The sequence below is a fragment of the Polyodon spathula genome, chromosome 12 (assembly GCF_017654505.1).
Source record: "Polyodon spathula isolate WHYD16114869_AA chromosome 12, ASM1765450v1, whole genome shotgun sequence".
NCBI classification, from domain to species: Eukaryota; Metazoa; Chordata; class Actinopteri; order Acipenseriformes; family Polyodontidae; genus Polyodon; species Polyodon spathula.
This window is the reverse complement of record NC_054545.1, coordinates 42,609,651-42,627,301: the sequence shown is the minus strand read 5'-3', so window position 1 is coordinate 42,627,301 and position 17,651 is coordinate 42,609,651. Positions and strand designations below refer to the sequence as shown.

The 17,651-nt window shown below is 47.0% G+C and overlaps 2 protein-coding genes across 4 annotated transcripts; both read left to right on the top strand.

Moving 5' to 3' along the window:
• The first annotated feature begins 460 nt into the window (after positions 1–460).
• On the top strand, positions 461–9,460 carry stard3 (StAR-related lipid transfer (START) domain containing 3). Of its 3 annotated transcripts, none has more exons than XM_041265877.1 (15): positions 461–597; positions 1,599–1,831; positions 2,329–2,406; positions 3,790–3,867; positions 4,094–4,147; positions 5,072–5,189; positions 5,764–5,868; positions 5,956–6,011; positions 6,147–6,239; positions 6,700–6,762; positions 6,844–6,939; positions 7,095–7,174; positions 7,259–7,363; positions 7,453–7,546; positions 7,792–9,460. In XM_041265877.1, the coding sequence occupies exons 2-15, from the start codon at positions 1,628–1,630 to the stop codon at positions 7,897–7,899; spliced, it is 1,332 nt and encodes a 443-aa protein (XP_041121811.1). In that variant the 5' UTR covers positions 461–597; positions 1,599–1,627; the 3' UTR covers positions 7,900–9,460. The 3 variants fall into 3 exon arrangements, with proteins under 3 accessions (XP_041121811.1, XP_041121812.1, XP_041121813.1); XM_041265878.1 differs by lacking the exon at positions 461–597 and adding an exon at positions 630–754; XM_041265879.1 differs by lacking the exon at positions 461–597 and adding an exon at positions 784–878.
• Positions 9,461–10,588: 1,128 nt separating this feature from the next.
• On the top strand, positions 10,589–17,464 carry mreg (melanoregulin). Its single transcript, XM_041265880.1, has 5 exons — positions 10,589–10,674; positions 11,024–11,183; positions 12,772–12,862; positions 15,498–15,661; positions 15,890–17,464. Exons 1-5 carry the CDS (start codon positions 10,589–10,591, stop codon positions 16,115–16,117), a joined length of 729 nt encoding a protein of 242 aa, XP_041121814.1. The 3' UTR covers positions 16,118–17,464.
• Positions 17,465–17,651: the final 187 nt, after the last annotated feature.

Sequence of the window (17,651 nt, the reverse complement as noted above, 5' to 3'; positions counted from 1 at the left end):
CTCCTTGACATTGCCACAGCGGTGTCAGCAGTGGGCGCAGGCACCCTGGCAAGCACTCGCCGGACTGTAGCCTGGTGAGCAAGCCCGGGGCTGATTTGAGGCTGATTTGTGGATTGATGCGCCTGCCTGCGTTAATCGACAATGCTACAGTATTATAAGGAATCTTCATAGTTTCGTCTTTTCTCTTTTTACTTGTGTGCTCTTTATAAATACACATTTTATTTAATAAAAGGCTATACATTATATGTGTGTGTGTGTGTGTTCTGCGTTGTATCCAGCACTAGATGGCGCTAGTTGTCAATATTTCCGCTTTTGGGGGCTGTGTTATATTTCTGAGTGGAAAGGAAAGTTCTATTCGCTCTTTTTGGTCTTCTTTAGATGTTTGTGTTGAACGTTTATATTTTGTTTTGTTTTCTTTAAAACGATATAACAGTTGATTAAAAATAAACAAGCAAACGAACGAACAAACACATAAAGAAAGAAAGAAAGAAAGAAAGAAAGAAAGAAAGACTATAGCCAGGTAACCGGAAAAGATAAGGTTCAGTTCCGGCTTAGAGTGGTCTGCGGAAGCTGAAGGGAGGGAATGGCTGGCGAGGGGTGAGTTTTGAGTCTCAACACTGATCGAGCACAGAGCCGGCAGCGCATCACTCGGGGCGGAGAGCTTGATTTCATTTCGTTTCGCTATACAAGTAGTTTCTGTTTCTGTATTACTGGTGCGAGTAACGCGAAAGTCCGGCTTGTTTCGTGCTTTTGTGTAAGTTGAGCAATACTTCGTTGGCTCTGTTTACTCTTTGAGTAATAGAACTCGAACTCGAAAAAGCATCAGGTCCTTTCCTTAAGATCATTTCGTTAAATTTGGACCTGTAACAGGAAATTAAGTGAGTGCGCATTAATAACACTGTGTCTTTTGTGAGTCTCTTTCTCTCTCTCATATATATATATATATATATATATATATATATATATATATATATATATATATATATGTTTCTTTTTTCAGGTCTATCAAAAGCAGTGTTGACTTTGTTTGTTTTAATGTATTAGACCTAGCCTAGTTTTTCGGTAGAATTGCGGTTCATTTTCTGAAACACTAAGTATAGTAACAGGACATTGAAATGCTACTAATATATATTACTAACCGGGTTAACATGTAACGCAGTGTAATTACTAGCCGTGTTAAAGATAGAAGTCGCTTACCGCTCACTGTGTGTTTTATTAAATATTGATGTTTGGGGCTCTTAATTTTGAGGTGCTTAATGTTTATCCAATGAAAGAGAGAGGCCGGTGTGACAGATTTTCTGATCCATGCTTGTGCGTCAAATGACTGTCTCGGCGCAGTTTCAAGGAAAATGAACAAAATACGAAGGTTCTCACTGCCGGCGTGCAGCTCCCATTGGAGAGGGAAGGACTGCTTGTGTTAAAGGCATACAGGAGTATCTGGCAGATGTTTTGAAGTTGTAGGATTATCCTGTGCTCTGTACATCCTTGGTTTATGAAAGTGCTTCTATGGGTATGCATGTGAAATCTCCTCCACTTGTAAGGTTAGTGGAGGTGTAGAGTGCAGTCTCACTCGCTCCCTCTCTCTCTCCTCCCTCTAGCCCGTGTCAGTGAACACTCTGTATTCACGATGCAGGGGGATTTGGAGAATGGGGTTCTGGAGCGCAGCCTCCCCACGATTGCCTCCTTCTCCCACTCCCAGTCCCTCTCTCTCCCCTCCCAGTACTTCGGCCCGGGGGAACGCAGGACCATCTCCGATGTGCGTCGCACTTTTTGTCTCTTCGTCACGTTTGACCTGCTCTTTGTCTCGCTGCTCTGGATCATCGAACTCAACGTGAGTCTCCTGCCTCTCTGTCTGCCTCTCTGCCTGCCTCTGTCTGTCTGTCTGTCTGCCTGGCTGCCCGTCTGTCTGCTTGCCTGCCTTTGGGTAGTGCTGTTTGTGAGGTTGAGTGTGCCTGTCTCTGAGGTATACAGAGTGTGAGGTAAACCCATAGGAGTGTCAAGTAGATGAAAAAATATGCTTAAGAATCATCCCATTGGGGAGCTTACCACATGAGTTCATTCATTTGACACAGGGATTTGACTTGATGTCATTCTGCAGATGTAGGGGCTGTGCAGTGCTCTGTATGGGTCTGTATAGTGCAGTGCTCTGGGGCTGTGCAGTGTAGTGCAGTGCTCTGGGGCTGTGCAGTGCAGGCTGTGCAGTGCAGTGCTGTGTGGGGGCTGTGCCACTCCAGTACAGTTCCTGTATCCCTGCTGAGGTAGCTGCTGCATGACCTCTGCTGCGTCTCTCCCACACTTAACTCTGCAGCTTTTCCCTTTCTCTTCCAGGTCAGGAACAGCATCTGGGAGAGCCTGGATCTGGAGGTTGTTCACTACAACTTCAAGACGTCCTTCTTCGATATATTTGTAAGTTTGCTGTCGTTGTGATGAATGAAGCCATGCAATTATAACGGTGTGATAACGCTGTTCTAGGTAGCAGTGGCTGGCAGAGCCTGGTTTAAACTCTTTTTAGAGGGGTATGTTTCAGAACGGATTTGGGCGGCATTTCATATGTTCCGTGTCCGTGTGACGGAGAATTCTTTTACCCAAGCTTCGTAAAAATCCTTGCAGAAGTTAAGTTACAGAATCGTGAATTATTTTTCACAAATGAGTATTTTTTTTATTAAAATATTTTTGCTGTAAAATAAAACCACAATGGGCAGACGGATAGTACCCAGTAGCTAGGAGTGCCTTTTTTGGAACCAAAAAAAATTGATAAAGTATTTAGCGAGTTATTTTAATATTTCTTCACGTGTGCGGTAGGATTGGACGATAACAACATTTTCAGCTATTGATTATAGTCTGTAGTTAGTATGGTAATGGTGAGGATTTTTCTTGCACAAATAAGTTGCACCAAAAATTTAAATAACAAACCAAAAACTCCCTTTGATATACAGAGAGCACTGCAGTCTAAAATCGAGGGATCTGTTTTCCATTGCATATAAATGTCATGTTTTAATCAGCCTTCCAGTGTCATTGTCAGGCTTCCTGACCCGTGTTCTGACAAGGCTTTCCAGCACACACTCCTTCACTGCTACAGTAGGTGGGTTCACGTCAGACAACATGTGTAATCACCACTAGACAGGGCAGTGGGTTGCTGAGGATTCAAAGGTTCTCTGAAACAGCCTAATTAGATATCCTTTACATGAGTCACTGTGGATAAGAAAGATCTATAAAGTTAATGGATTGATTAGTTGGAAAATGCTTGTGTAACATATTAGTTGTCTCCTTTCAATGATCTCATTACTACAGAACCCCTAAAGGGACAAGGTGTACCTTAAAAAGACAGGCTACTATTGTGAGCATGAGAGATTGTAGGAGGTCGTGCTCGTGCGATGATGTAGGAGGACGTGCTCGTGCGCTGACGTAGGAGGACGTGCTCGTGCGATGATGTAGGAGGTCGTGCTCGTGCGCTGACGTAGGAGGTCGTGCTAGTGTGATGTGATGTAGGAGGTCGTGCTCGTGTGATCGTTGCCTCCCATGATTCCACGTGTTGTCTGAAGTGAACCACCCTACTGTAGCAGTTCAGCAGTGTGTGCTGGAAAGCCTGTCAGAACACGGGGCACAATTTCCCGTCTTTTTCAGAATTCCCGTCTCTTACTGTCGAGTAACACAGTTTTATGTGTCTAATAATACTAACATGATTAACTCATTAACTTCCTGGCTGGTTTCTTCATTTATTTTTGCCTCTTTCTTACCACTAGATGGCAGTGTGTAATATCTCTCTCTCTCTCTCTCTCTCACACTCAGGCTCTCGCTCTCTTCCGGTTCCTCTTGTTGCAGTTGGGCTATGCCATTCTGAGGCTACGGCACTGGTGGGTCATTGCGGTAAGAGAACCTTGTACCCCTTCCTTCCGTGTGCAGAGCGCCCCATTGAAACCCATTGCAGTGAAAGATCGTGCCTAGCGACCGAGTGGTATTCTGTATATGACAGCCACAGGTGCATCCAGGGTGGAAATGGTTAACTCTGGACACTGCTGGCCTGTGTGGATTGCTCTTGACTTTAGTTTTACTAACTGGTGCATTGCTCTGTCTCTCTCTTTCGCGTTCCCAGATCACCACACTGGTAACCAGTTCCTTCCTCATTGCTAAAGTCATCATTTCCAATGTAAGTCACAGTTTAGGACGACTCTGTCTCCCTGACACACACACACACACACACACACACACACATGCATACCTTTTGATTTCTCTATTTTTACTACAACTTTTTCACGTTCATGTTTAATACACTCGGGTGTCGGGTGTGCAGTTTTTGAAAGAAAAAACTTCTTGTCCAAGGGACAAAATGCTAGAAAAATCTGCTTTTCCATTTTAATCTACTTGAGCCCCTCCCCGTCGTACAAAACACACCGAGTAGAATATAGGGTGTAGGATTTTGTTTTCATTTAACACTGAACACAATCATTTAGTGATTAACAGGCTGATCCTGTAGCTTGACGGGTTCACTAAATTCTTCAAGATACACAAAAGGTTCCCTGTGACCCCAAAATTATAACATACTTTAAGAAACTGTTTGTTTAAATGCAGTTTGGAACGTGCGTGTAAATTTAATTGACATACTAAGAGTACAGCTGTAATAAGCAGTACCTTGAGTTATTCAAATATAAAAAATAGCTGCTGCCTGTTTTTTCCTCCCACTCTTTGAGCTGAGTTCAACTCCTGATGTGCATATGTTATATTTTGTTGCATCACAGATATGAAGTCATTGCCAATTATTACTTCTGCTTTTTCTTGGCGTTCTTTCAGTTTTGTAACTGCTCAACCCGTGATTGTTGAAGGATGTGTGTACAGTATAACCTGCCAAATTTCAATGTACTATTTGTAATTCAGTAATATGAGAGAATTGGTCAGGGGTCTGAATACTTTGGCAAGGCACTGTATGTGTGTGTGTGTGTGTATATATATATATATATATATATATATATATATATATATATATATATATATATATACACACACACACGCACGCGCACACAGACTGTGGTTTGATTCTGCGATCGCAGGTATTACAGGTGCACGTCTCTTTTAGCTACTCTCCAAGGATGCCTTGGGTTACGTGCTACCCATCACCTCCTTCGTGATCGCCTGGCTGGAGACCTGGTTCCTCGACTTCAAGGTGTTAACGCAAGAGGCTGAGGATGAGCACAGTGAGTATGCAGTGTGTGCGTGTGTCTGTGAGGTGTGCACTGTGTGTGTGCAGCGTGTGTCTGAGGTGTGCACTGTGTGTGTGCAGCATGTCTGTGCGCGTGCACTGTGTGTGTGCAGCGTGTGTCTGTGCGCGTGCACTGTGTGTGTGCAGCGTGTGTCTGTGCGCGTGCACTGTGTGTGTGCAGCGTGTGTCTGTGAGGTATGCACTGTGTGTGCAGCGTGTGTCTGTGAGGTGTGCAGTGTGTGTGCAGCGTGTGTCTGTGCGCATGCACTGTGTGTGTGCAGCATGTGTCTGTGAGGTGTGCACTGTGTGTGCAGTGTGTGTCTGTGCGCTGTGCACTGTGTGTGCAGTGTGTGTCTGTGCGCATGCACTGTGTGTGTGCAGCGTGTGTCTGTGCACTGTGTGTGCAGCGTGTGTCTGTGCGCGTGCAGCGTGTGTCTGTGAGGTGTGCAGTGTGTGTCTGTGCGCATGCACTGTGTGTGTGCAGCGTGTGTCTGTGCGCATGCACTGTGTGTGCAGCGTGTCTGTGAGGTATGCACTGTGTGAGATTGACCATTGCCTCCCCCCCGCAGTGTACCTGGCAGCTATCCGAGCCGCAGCAGCGCGAGAACCCCTTATCCTCTGCCCCAGCGTGCTGTCCGAAGGGCAGTTCTACTCGCCACCAGAGTCCCTGGCAGGTAAGGCAGCACAAGACCCTCTTGCAGAGCGACCCGGCCCAGCCCGACTTGCTGTGTGATTGACCCACTGTTTGTGTTCCTCTGCAGGCTCTGGGGATGAGCTGGACGAGGAGGGGAATGGGCGGAAAGCTGTTACATCACAGGTGAGGGGTCATGGGGGGGGGGGTCACAGGACTCCCATTTCAGGGCAGTTGGAGCCTCTGCCGGTTTCACGACGAGCTTCATCAGACTCTGCTGTGTTTGTCTGCTTGTCTGTAACAATGCTGCTCGTGTTCCAGGAGAGGGAGTTTGTGCGGCTGGGCAAGGAAGCAATGGCTGTTGTCGATCAGATCCTGGCTCAGGAGGAAAACTGGAAGTTTGAAAAAAACAATGTGAGTCGTCACCGCTGTGTAGTACAGTACAGTATACTGTTGAATGTGTCCCTCAGTCTCTGACCTGTACAGTATACTGTTGAATGTGACCCTCAGTCTCTGACCTGTACAGTATACTGTTGAATGTGACCCTCAGTCTGACCTGTACATTATACTGTTGAATGTGACCCTCAGTCTGGCCTGTACATTATACTGTTGAATGTGACCCTCAGTCTGACCTGTACAGTATACTGTTGAATGTGTTCCTCAGTCTCTGACCTGTACAGTATACTGTTGAATGTGTTCCTCAGTCTCTGAACTGTGTAGGGGGGAGGGGAGGCTTTATTACTGTCAGTGATTTGCAATGATTGTTCTGTACATATTTTGTCATGAATAAACAAAGTTAAGTCAATATTATAACAATGAGCGCTGTGCTGCGCTGCAGTGCAGTCCTGTAAGTGACTGTGTTTAATCGCTGCAGGTGCTGGGAGACTCTGTGTACACGCTGGAGATCCCTTTCCATGGCAAGACCTTCATCCTCAAGGTACTGGGGCTGCCTGTACTGTTCAGTTCTCTCTTTCTCTCTGTATCTTGTGAAGCAGCTCATGCTGTATTTGTCTCCCAGGCCTTCATGCAGTGCCCTGCAGAACTGGTGTATCAGGAAGTCATTCTCCAGCCAGAGAAGATGGTGCAGTGGAACAGAACCATTGCGGCCTGTCAGGTAAGGAGCAGGTCCAGGGCTGTGTATAGCTGTGTTCAGAATGCTGTTGCTGGGCTGCTGTCGCCTCCGGCCCCAGGTGGCTGTGTTCAGTATTGTGAGGCAGAGTGCTGTGTAGCTGTGGCACCCCTAACCCGTGTTGCCCCTCCGCTCCCCAGGTCCTGCAGCGTGTCGATGACAACACCCTGGTCTCCTATGATGTGTCCGCTGGAGCAGCAGGGGGTGTCGTCTCTCCCAGGTAAACTCCCCGCGCAAAACAAGAAAAGACTTGCTGTGTTACCCTGCAGTGCAGCGCCAGTGTTAATCGCTCTGTTTCTCGCAGGGACTTTGTGAACGTGCGTCGGGTGGAAAGGAGGCGGGACCGCTACATCTCCTCGGGCATCGCAACCAATCACGAGGCAAAGCCTTTGCACAGCCGCTACGTCAGGTGGGAGACTCTCCGCTGTAGTGTTTCTGCTGGATTCACTGCCAGTGCGCATGGCTCACTCTCTCCTCCTCCCTCTCTCTCTGTCTCAGGGGTGAGAACGGCCCAGGCGGCTTCGTGGTTCTGAAGTCCAGCAGCAACCCAGCCGTGTGCACCTTCATCTGGATCCTCAACACTGACCTCAAGGTCTGTCTGTGTCTCCTCTGCCTTGTAACTGTGCCAGCCAGTGATTTTGCGGTTGTTAGCAGTTGGTGGATTGGCTCAGTCTTTTTTAAATTAGTCAGTCCACTTCAGGTTAACTGCATTTACTTTTTAAATTTCAATCTTACAGTAATAGCTGTCCGACATGCCAACTAGAAAGCAATTAAATTAAAGTTAACCCTGAGAAACACAGGTTCCAAAACCCTTCTCTCTCCCTCTCTGTCTCTCAGGGTCGTTTGCCACGGTACCTCATTCACCAGAGCCTGGCTGCCACCATGTTTGAGTTTGTGTCTCACCTGCGACAGCGGATCAGTGAGATCTGCCCAGCACTGCGCTAGTCCGGTGGCCTCCCTGCCTGACTGTCTGCTCCGTCACATTCCACAGGACAGAGCGCCCCTACAGGCTGGTGGGACATACGGCTACTAACATTTCTGTGCCATTATACTGGACTGGATGGGGGGGGCAACAAACCTCTTCAGTCCCTCCTCCTCCTCCTCCTCCTTCTTGGATCAAGTGTTTTTTTGGGGTTTTTTGGGATTCCGCTCAGGAGTCCAGCCTCTAACTTGGACCCTGAGGAATTCCTGACCCTAGAAAGGACTACACACACACACACACACACACACACACACACACACACACACACACACACACACACACACGGGTCTTATCAGATCAGCTTGACCAGGTGTGACCTGGCTGCACTGTGCCTTTGTGAATGTATTACTGTCTAGAGGTTGTTCAGTTCTACAGCACTGTCGACATGCGATTCAGGGGACAGAGAATTCAGATTGCACCGCTGTTTTTTACAGACTGTACCATGCCCGCTGAGAAATAATGCTTTTACAACCCTTTACCATCGGTCCTATATTATCACAAGCTCTCAATGTTTTAACTTCTAATGAGATTTGTAAACGGCACGCACACATAGTGTCATGGTGGACAGAGCTGGGACCTGCCTGTTATCTGATTGGGATTTCCATCTGGGACAGTCATTGTAGTTGCAGCTTTGCTTTCCTGAATGTTTGGGCTAGTTGGATCATGCAACCAGTCTCTATCCTGGAATATTCCTGAGACTTGATCTGGGAACACTTATCTGTAAAATCAGTGGCTGTGATCATGACAGTACAATTTTCTGCCGAAGATGGACTCTGAACTCTGTGTCTGAGGGTTTCAACTCTAAATTTCTCTGCCTTGTGCTGGATTCTGATCTACCCCACACCACTGAGAGTCTAGCGGGCTTTCTGCAGTGCGTGTAGAACTCCTGTCAATCGGCACTGGATTATCGAAGATCAATGTATCTGCTCTTGCCTCATCAATCTGAAGTGATAAAATGGGCTTTACTGATTAACAGCCTGTGTTTTGATTGAAATTTGTTTCTGTTAATGATACTTATTACTGTATATGGTCCTGAAGTTTTTACTGTGCTTGTCTGGGTTGGGTTTTTATTCCAGGCAGGAGTCTGAGTGCTTCACTGGGGATAGGTGCTGGCAACAACTGAGTACTTGAACAGTCTGAATAGCTAAACCTCCTGAACATTTCATACTCTGTAAAGATGAATTTCTTTAGGCTGTAGGGCTGGTTCCACAGAACCCGTCCAGCACAATGTCTACTAGTGTAAAGGAAGTAAATTTAAGACTTGTGTTTCATATATCATGAAGTGTTCTCTTTATCCGATCAGCATCCAGACACCAGGAGCCCCAGCATTGCAGATCATGACTGCCTCGTTGAGATTCTTACAAAGAGACCCTTTTGATTTGATTTCAGTAAGCTAATACTTACCATTAATACAGAATAGTTTTTGGAGGTGCTTTTTGTGTCAAACTGAGTTTCAGAACAGGAACCAATGTGTTTGTATTTGCATTTACATGAGTTTTAATAATTAAATATACTATGGCTTCACGTTACGTTTCCCCATTACCGTTTATAAGACTTTTATACCATGTTTGACTGCTGTGGTCCTGCTGATTTTTAATATAGTATTTAAAACCTTCCAGTAGGTTATAAACAAGAAAATGATTTAGTATGTGCACCAGTGTTCTTGGATGAAGAGAACTACAATGCAGGTAAATTCACTGTTATTTAAGTTTGTTAATAATCTCAGGGAAGATGATGGTGATTCACTTACTCATCTCTATTCAGGGATGGTCAATAAAAGGTCTAGAAACTGTAAGAGAAACACATGAGAAGCTGCTCTGGGGCCTGTCCTGCTCTCATTTGCTGTCCCCTCTTAGAGAAGCAGTGCTGTTCAGTCCCTGTCGGTACAAAGGCAGTCATTGTGGCTCTTCAGCCCCCAGCTCTAGAGGGAGCAGGAATAGCTTCAGCCAGCCCTCCCCCAGCTCTCCGCGTGCAGGACACAATGCCCAGATTCAGAAGAATGCCCTTGGGGTGCTACAGCACAGAGTTCAGGGGGTGCCCTGCCAAGCGCACGCAATGCTGCAAAGTAACCCTTTACGCACAACACCCGTTACAGCAAGGATCGGACATATCTTGAGAACCGCTTCTCTGATGTTCTTGAAAGGATTTTTCATGCAACCATCAGGAAAGTGACTCTACATTGGTACTTGTTACGCTGCATGCTTTTTTGTGGTGTGTTTCCAATACACTTTGCTTTGAGGGATGCAACAAAAGCATGCATTTGCTTTGTATCATTTATTCAAAGTTGTGCTTTCCATCTGAGTGAACCCCTTAAAAAAAAAAAAAAAAAAAAATAACTCTGCGGGGTACCCCCTAGTAAAAATTCAACTTCACGCGGTGCGTCTAAATGATTTTTATTTCATCAGTTGAAGAATAAAGACCTATTGGGAAAATAAATCCTCAGAGCTTGTTATCCCCTCGCATTTCATAATCAGCATTTCACACACTTCACATGACTGCACCATGACTGACTTGCTAACTTAACATAGGAGTGTCTCTGTGTTTGTGCCTCTCTGGTGCCACAGCATCTCTCCGAGCTCAGACCCATCTTACCCCCAGCTTGGGACCAGGCGAACTCCATTCTCACTGCGCTGACGGGACAGGGTCATTGGGATGGGGGCCAGCCTCGGACGCCTTGTCCGATTTTGTTGCTGCTGCTGTGAAGACAATGAGCCGGAAGAGAAGAGTCCCATACTCAGGTATTTATCAATATGATCTGTATGGGTTTTTCTTTTATTAATCGATCTGAAAGAGACGAAGGAAAGGAAATTAAAGAATTCAGTAGAGCCACACTCCCTTTTCCTGTCAGCTGCTGGGTCTCCCTTGTAAAAGATTTCACCTCAGATCACTGTGTAGCTAAAGCTCTTTGTTTCTCATCGTCTCTCCTGCAGTGTCTCTGTCTCACACCCTCTGTGTCTCCGTCTCACACCCTCTGGCATCGTCTCCTGTCTCTCAGTTTTTGTGTTTCATAGTGAGTGAGTGTCTATCTCTGTCTGTCTCTCACTGCCTTGCATAGTTTGTGTCTTTCACCCTCTCTCTCTCTCACAGCGAGACTCTGCAGTATTTCGACCGAGAAGCGAAGCGCCGGCGAGCCGAGGAGACGAATCTTTGGAGCGAGCCTCTAGATAAATCTCACATGGAGCGCGATGACGACCGTAACCTGTACAACCTGCTGCAGCGCCGGGCTAAGACACGTCGTGGGTCCCAGGTCAGAGTCAAGACCAGGGCCCTGACCTCGCAGGCAGCTCTGTCATTACAAACAGGCTGCCACCTCTCATTCAGCACGAACGGCACTGATGCAATATCACGGCTCTCCACAGAATGGTGCTGCTTACTGCAGCTGACAGTGATCTGTAGGAACGGCATGTGGAAATGATTCTGCTACTACTAGTTATAGTGTTAACAGTGCGCTACCGTCGGTCATTGTAAAGATTGCAAGGAAAGAGGTGAAAGTAACTTTAATTTCTTACCAGTACTGTATAATTGTTCAGTCCCCCCCCCATGGTAAACGTTTTTCATAAAATGCAAGGCACTGTTAGAGACGGAAGGGCACAAAAAAATGTTATAAAATAAAAGTGCAGGATGAGTCACACTGGCTCGGACGCTCCCGGGGAGGGGGATGTGAAACCGGCAGGGATTGCTTCTCCTCATCACTCAACAGCGAACCCTACTGGCCAGACACAGAGCACATTCAGAGTGGATAAGAGGCAGGGCTGGTCTCGGTTCTCCAGGATCAGTAGGCTTGTGAGATGGGAGGATGCTCACACGCCCTCAGATAAAGTAACAAAATAATAGTTTAAAAATTAAACATTGGGTGTATTGCAGATCATAACTCATTGTTTTTTTTTTTATAGTGTCATCTTAAAACATGTTAAATGTTCAAAACCAGATTTAAAAAACAGATCAGCTGCTATTAGCATTACCATCTCAACGTGATAAACACATAATCAGACTGATTAAACAAATAATCCATATGAGCTATTTTATTTTTGAAAGACGCAAACACACAACTTAATAAATTAGGCCAACTCTGCTGCTATTGGCACACAATGCAGTTTTATAAATAAACAAATAAAGTGATACAATCGCAAAACAGTGGCTATTTAACAATTGTACTGTTTCTGACCGGTGTAGTGTTAGTGGTACGTCGTCAGAATGCGGTACACAAACCCAAACTTGACCCATGTAATGTCAGAAAGCGATACTTGTCACATTGAAAGTGGCATGCTGTCAGATTTTGGTACAGTGCAATCAATTGCGATCTGTTGGGTGTTTTCCTATTTCCAAACGGGTACGTTTACCATTAATTATACTTTTTTTTTTTGAAAACTTGAAACGGACAGTCGATTTCTCTAAAAAGAAAAAACAATTCATGAGGAACAAGACAAAATGAGCAGTCCACGAGACCTAATGTATGCATTTGTTAAGAATTTGCATACTATTTTCTTAATGGTGGAAAAGTATGATAAATTACATTAACAACTATGTAAAAGACTGGAAAATATGATAAATTCAATTTTTAGAAAGATGTGAAAGACCGAAAACAGCATAATTTACCAGATTTGAATGAGCGCTTCCTTGCTTTCTTAGTGCAGTGTGGTGCTACCACTTTTTACTGTGTAACTGAAAACAGTACAACGCCGGTATTTGGTCTGTGAGCATGGCCAGTGTGCTCCAGGGTCGCAGGGGGAGGTACAGAGAGCAGACTGTCAGTGTGCAGCTGCACTGAACCTGCTGGTTATCTGCGTGTGGTGTTGAACCTGCTGTTATTGTGCTGTGTTCTTCTCTCCCTCTAGGGGTACCGGCGACTCAGTATCGATATCCACGGCAAGAGGCAGGTGCGGAGAGATGTGAAAGAGCGCTGGAAAATGATCCTCGAGAATCTGGGTGAGGGAGGGAGTGAGCACTGTGATGCGAGGGAGGGAGGGAGTGAGCACTGTGACGCGAGGGACGGAGAGAGGGAGTGAGCACTGTGACGCGAGGGAGGGAGTGAGCACTGTGACGCGAGGGAGTGAGCACTGTGATGCGAGGGAGGGAGTGAGCAGTGACGCGACTGTGACGGGAGTGAGCACTGTGACGCGAGGGAGTGAGCACTATGATGCGAGGGAGGGAGGGAGTGAGCACTGTGATGTGAGGGAGGGAGGGAGGGAGCACTGTGACGCGAGGGAGGGAGGGAGTGAGCACTGTGACGCGAGGGACGGAGAGAGGGAGTGAGCACTGTGATGCGAGGGAGGGAGGGAGTGAGCACTGTGACGTGAGGGACAGAGGAAGGGAGCACTGTGACGGGAGGGAGGGAGTGAGCACTGTGACGCGAGGGACGGAGAGAGGGAGTGAGCACTGTGACGCGAGGGAGGGAGTGAGCACTGTGACGCGAGGGAGGGAGGGAGTGAGCACTGTGACGTGAGGGACGGAGAGAGGGAGTGAGCACTGTGATGCGAGGGAGGGAGTGAGCACTGTGACGCGAGGGACGGAGAGAGGGAGTGAGCACTGTGATGCGAGGGAGGGAGGGAGGGAGTGAGCACTGTGACGCGAGGGAGGGAGCACTGTGATGCGAGGGAGGGAGGGAGTGAGCACTGTGACGCGAGGGACGGAGAGAGGGAGTGAGCACTGTGACGAGGGAGGGAGGGAGTGAGCACTGTGACGCGAGGGACGGAGAGAGGGAGTGAGCACTGTGACGCGAGGGAGGGAGTGAGCACTGTGATGCGAGGGAGGGAGGGAGTGAGCACTGTGACGCGAGGGAGGGAGCACTGTGATGCGAGGGAGGGAGGGAGTGAGCACTGTGACGCGAGGGACGGAGAGAGGGAGTGAGCACTGTGACGCGAGGGAGGGAGTGAGCACTGTGACGCGAGGGAGGGAGTGAGCACTGTGACGCGAGGGAGGGAGGGAGGGAGTGAGCACTGTGACGTGAGGGACAGAGGAAGGGAGCACTGTGACGCGAGGGAGGGAGTGAGCTCTGTGACGCGAGGGAGGGAGTGAGCACTGTGATGCGAGGGAGGGAGGGAGTGAGCACTGTGATGCGAGGGAGGGAGGGAGTGAGCACTGTGATGCGAGGGAGTGTAGAATATTTAACTGTTCTGCTCCTAATAATATACAGAGATAGGTTTATATGTGTGTAACCAATACAAATAAACCCTTGAGAGATAAATAATGAAAAAGTTTGAATATCGCGTGCCTGGTCTGGAACACCAGGTGTGAATAATAATGTAGAGAGGTGAAGGGAACCCGTACCAACGCTGTGCTGAGGTGTCAACATTTTACATTTATATGTAATAATGGAGAAGTTCTTATTTTTTTGACCCATATATCAGAAATCAAGTAGGTAAAATAAGCTAAAAGTTTATTGAAACGAACAGAAGGGGAGCTGTGGCTTCACACCTGTTTGTGTTTTTTTTTTTTTTTTTTTTTTGGCAAACAGATGAACTTAAATCCTCAGTTTCATTTGCTCTCACTGGCTGCAAGAGGGCACGCGAGACGAGCTGAATCTGGGCCTCTGCTACTTAAATCCTCAGTTTCATTTGCTCTCACTGGCTGCAAGAGGGCAGCGAGACGAGCTGAATCTGGGCCAGTCCATTCAATATATGAGAGGGGGAGTGTTACGCATAGGATTAATAATAATGACAGCGTTTTAATCGTGTGTATTAGTGTATGAAACTGGTTATGAAAATAAGTGTTTATTTGTCTTTTAATATAAATAGCTGCATGTCTAGTGCCGTGTGCATACTACTGCTTTATAATAATACCAGATTGTCTGAATTTGTAATGAATTGGTACACTTGTTAGCCCTTTCAAATACGATACAAATAGTGTTGAGTGAAACTGCGGTTCTGTTGAGTGTATGGGCAAACTGTGACTGGGAGAGGGACAGAGGGAGAGTGTGCACTGTGACCTGAGGGAGGGAGGGAGTGTGCAGTGTGACTGGGAGAGGGACAGAGGGAGAGTGTGCACTGTGACTGGGAGAGGGACAGAGGGAGAGTGTGCACTGTGACTGGGAGAGGGACAGAGGGAGAGTGTGCACTGTGACTGGGAGAGGGACAGAGGGAGAGTGTGTGCACTGTGACCTGATGGAGGGAGTGTGCACTGTGCACTGGGAGAGGGACAGAGGGAGAGTGTGTGCACTGTGACCTGATGGAGGGAGTGTGTACTGTGACTGGGAGAGGGACAGAGGGAGGGTGTATGCACTGTGACCTGAGGGAGGGAGGGGGGGGAGTGTGCAGTGTGACTGGGAGAGGGACAGAGGTAGGGTGTGTGCACTGACCTGAGGGAGGGAGTGTGCAGTGTGACTGGGAGAGGGAGGGAGGGTGTGTGCACTGTGACCTGAGGGAGGGAGTGTGCAGTGTGACTGGGAGAGGGAGGGAGGGTGTGTGCACTGTGACCTGAGGGAGGGAGTGTGCAGTGTGACTGGGAGAGGGAGGGAGGGTGTGTGCACTGTGACCTGAGGGAGGGAGGGAGTGTGCCGTGTGACTGGGAGAGGGAGGGAGAATGCAGTGAGCACATGTGGGCCTCTCTCTCTCTCTCTCACCAGGGTTCCATGCAGAGGCGGAGTCTCTCCTCGCTGTCTCCTCAAACTGCTCCTACGCCAGCCTGCGCCACCCAGCCGCCACCCGCGCCCTGCTGAACACACTGCATCACCAGACCTCCGTCTTCGATAGCAAGGACGCCCCGCCAGAGAGATACCTCTTCGTGCTGGTGAATAGCCTTGTCAGTAACTGATTACTGCCATCGGCAGCATCCCTGTAACAGTTAGTGCAGATGCTGTCACAGTGAGGGTCAGTGTTGTGTGTTTTATACAGGACTCTCGTTCAGAGCAGCCACTTCATGCTGATCTAGGGTAGTATTAATAATGCAGTTCCAGTGGATTGGTACTGGACGGGAGGAGATGGTTTTGGGGCTTCAATCCCTTTTTCTGCTCCGCAGGATCGCTTGTTAATTCTGGACGCTGCTGAAGATTTCGTTGGAAAAGCCAGGCTTTACTACCCGAAAGAGGAGTCGCCACAGGACGAGGGGGAGGCGGAGCCAGAGAACACCACGCCCATCCTGGTGGCACAGACCAATCAGCTGACACCTGGGGAGGAAGAGGAGGAGCTAGAGGGCGGAAGTGTAGAGATGGACGATGACGTCTTCATGTCCAACTCTCTGGAATGACGAACAAGTGGGGGATGGGGGTGCTAGAAAAGAGGGAGTAAAACTGGATACAGACATAGAGAGGCCGCAGGTGGAGAGTGGGGAGAAAGGAAATGTTGCGTTTCTAATAATCTAATATTCCATGAACAGCATAGCAATCCAGCCGTGAATACAGGGACACTTGCTGTAGCAGCAGGTGACTTCACATAGCTACTGTGCTTTCTGAATCTCCAGTTAGTCTGAAGACTGTTGGCTCAGAGAATTGTAATAACTCTGTGCTTGTGTGACGTGCCTGGGAGCTCAAACTGCTGGATTTATTAAAGGACCTTTTAAAGAGAGTGTCTTGTGATTTGCTTTCAAACCGTCCTCCGTCAGAGGGGGGCCTGACACACACACAACTGAAATTGCAAATAAGAGTAAAGGTACTATTTCTGTGTCGGCTGTCCTACTCAAGCAGCTATTAGGACTTGTATCGTTTCGTTTGCACTGAAGTATGCGTGCAGCACAGGGAAACTTCTCAGATTGCCCGTTTTTTCCTGCTTGTATCCTGTTCCCTTAGTCCCGTCTCTTCTCGCTCCCTATTGGCTTCTGTCCTCCCCCAGTTCTTCGTAAAGCTGAAAGCTATTGACTGATCTCGACATACAATTATACAAATCTGCCAATTAGACATTCTGTAATTGACACATTTAGTTGTACTTTCCAACAATCATGACTTTAGTTTGACAAGCGTTTTGTCTCGCCTCTATCATGATGTGTATTATTATTGTCATAACGCCTGTTATAATTATACGAATTTAAACCATCAGAAATCAAACCTGCCGGACTTCCTGAACCTCCAAAAGAAACTCAAATCAGGATGTTAAAAACAGAAGGAAAAGATTACAAAAAAAAAAAAAAAAAAAAACCTCCAATCATTCTTGACTGTTATGTGTCACGACTGAATGTTTCAGCTCTCCGCTCAGTGGAGTGAAAGCAGCAGGATCAATGAACTTTGATACCATACTTCACCAATCTGCCTCTGGAAAACCAAGACAGAAAGTTAATTTCACTGAGAACTGTCAACACACGGTGAAATATTCTACGGCAATGTTTCTGTGTGTTTCATGTTCTCTTACATGTGTACTAAGCATACAGTAGCCTAATAATAATAAAATAAATGCGCTAAAATCACTTAATTAAAAATAATATTGTACTTTTTTCACACTGTACAGTAATATGCAGAATGCTGCAGCATGGTTTACTTTGTGTTACTGGTAGACAGTGATGAGCAAATAGCGACATGGCAGGTTGGATGGTTTTTTTGTTTTGTTTTAGGGATAAATAAATGTGTAATGGGTAGCTAATTAATGCAAGTTCTTGAAGCTGACACCCTGGGATCCTTCAAGAAGCTGCTTGATGAGATATTGGGAATAATAAGCTACTAACAACCAAACGAGCAAGATGGGGCGAATGGCCTCCTCTCGTTTGTAAACTTTCTTATGTTCTTATGCTCTTACCTTTCAAATGAGCCGTTGACGATCATTCTCGGACTTGTAGAACCGGAGAAATGATGTTT

Excerpts from the sequence above, each read along its gene's own strand:
- mreg (XM_041265880.1), top strand. The coding sequence starts at position 10,589 with ATGGGGGCCAGCCTCGGACGCCTTGTCCGATTTTGTTGCTGCTGCTGT. Across the intron at positions 12,863-15,497 it reads AATGATCCTCGAGAATCTGG|GGTTCCATGCAGAGGCGGAG; the intron begins GTGAGGGAGGGA and ends CTCTCTCACCAG. Across the intron at positions 15,662-15,889 it reads AGAGATACCTCTTCGTGCTG|GATCGCTTGTTAATTCTGGA; the intron begins GTGAATAGCCTT and ends TCTGCTCCGCAG.
- stard3 (XM_041265877.1), top strand. The coding sequence starts at position 1,628 with ATGCAGGGGGATTTGGAGAATGGGGTTCTGGAGCGCAGCCTCCCCACG. Across the intron at positions 4,148-5,071 it reads CTAAAGTCATCATTTCCAAT|CTACTCTCCAAGGATGCCTT; the intron begins GTAAGTCACAGT and ends CGTCTCTTTTAG. Across the intron at positions 5,190-5,763 it reads AGAGGCTGAGGATGAGCACA|TGTACCTGGCAGCTATCCGA; the intron begins GTGAGTATGCAG and ends TCCCCCCCGCAG.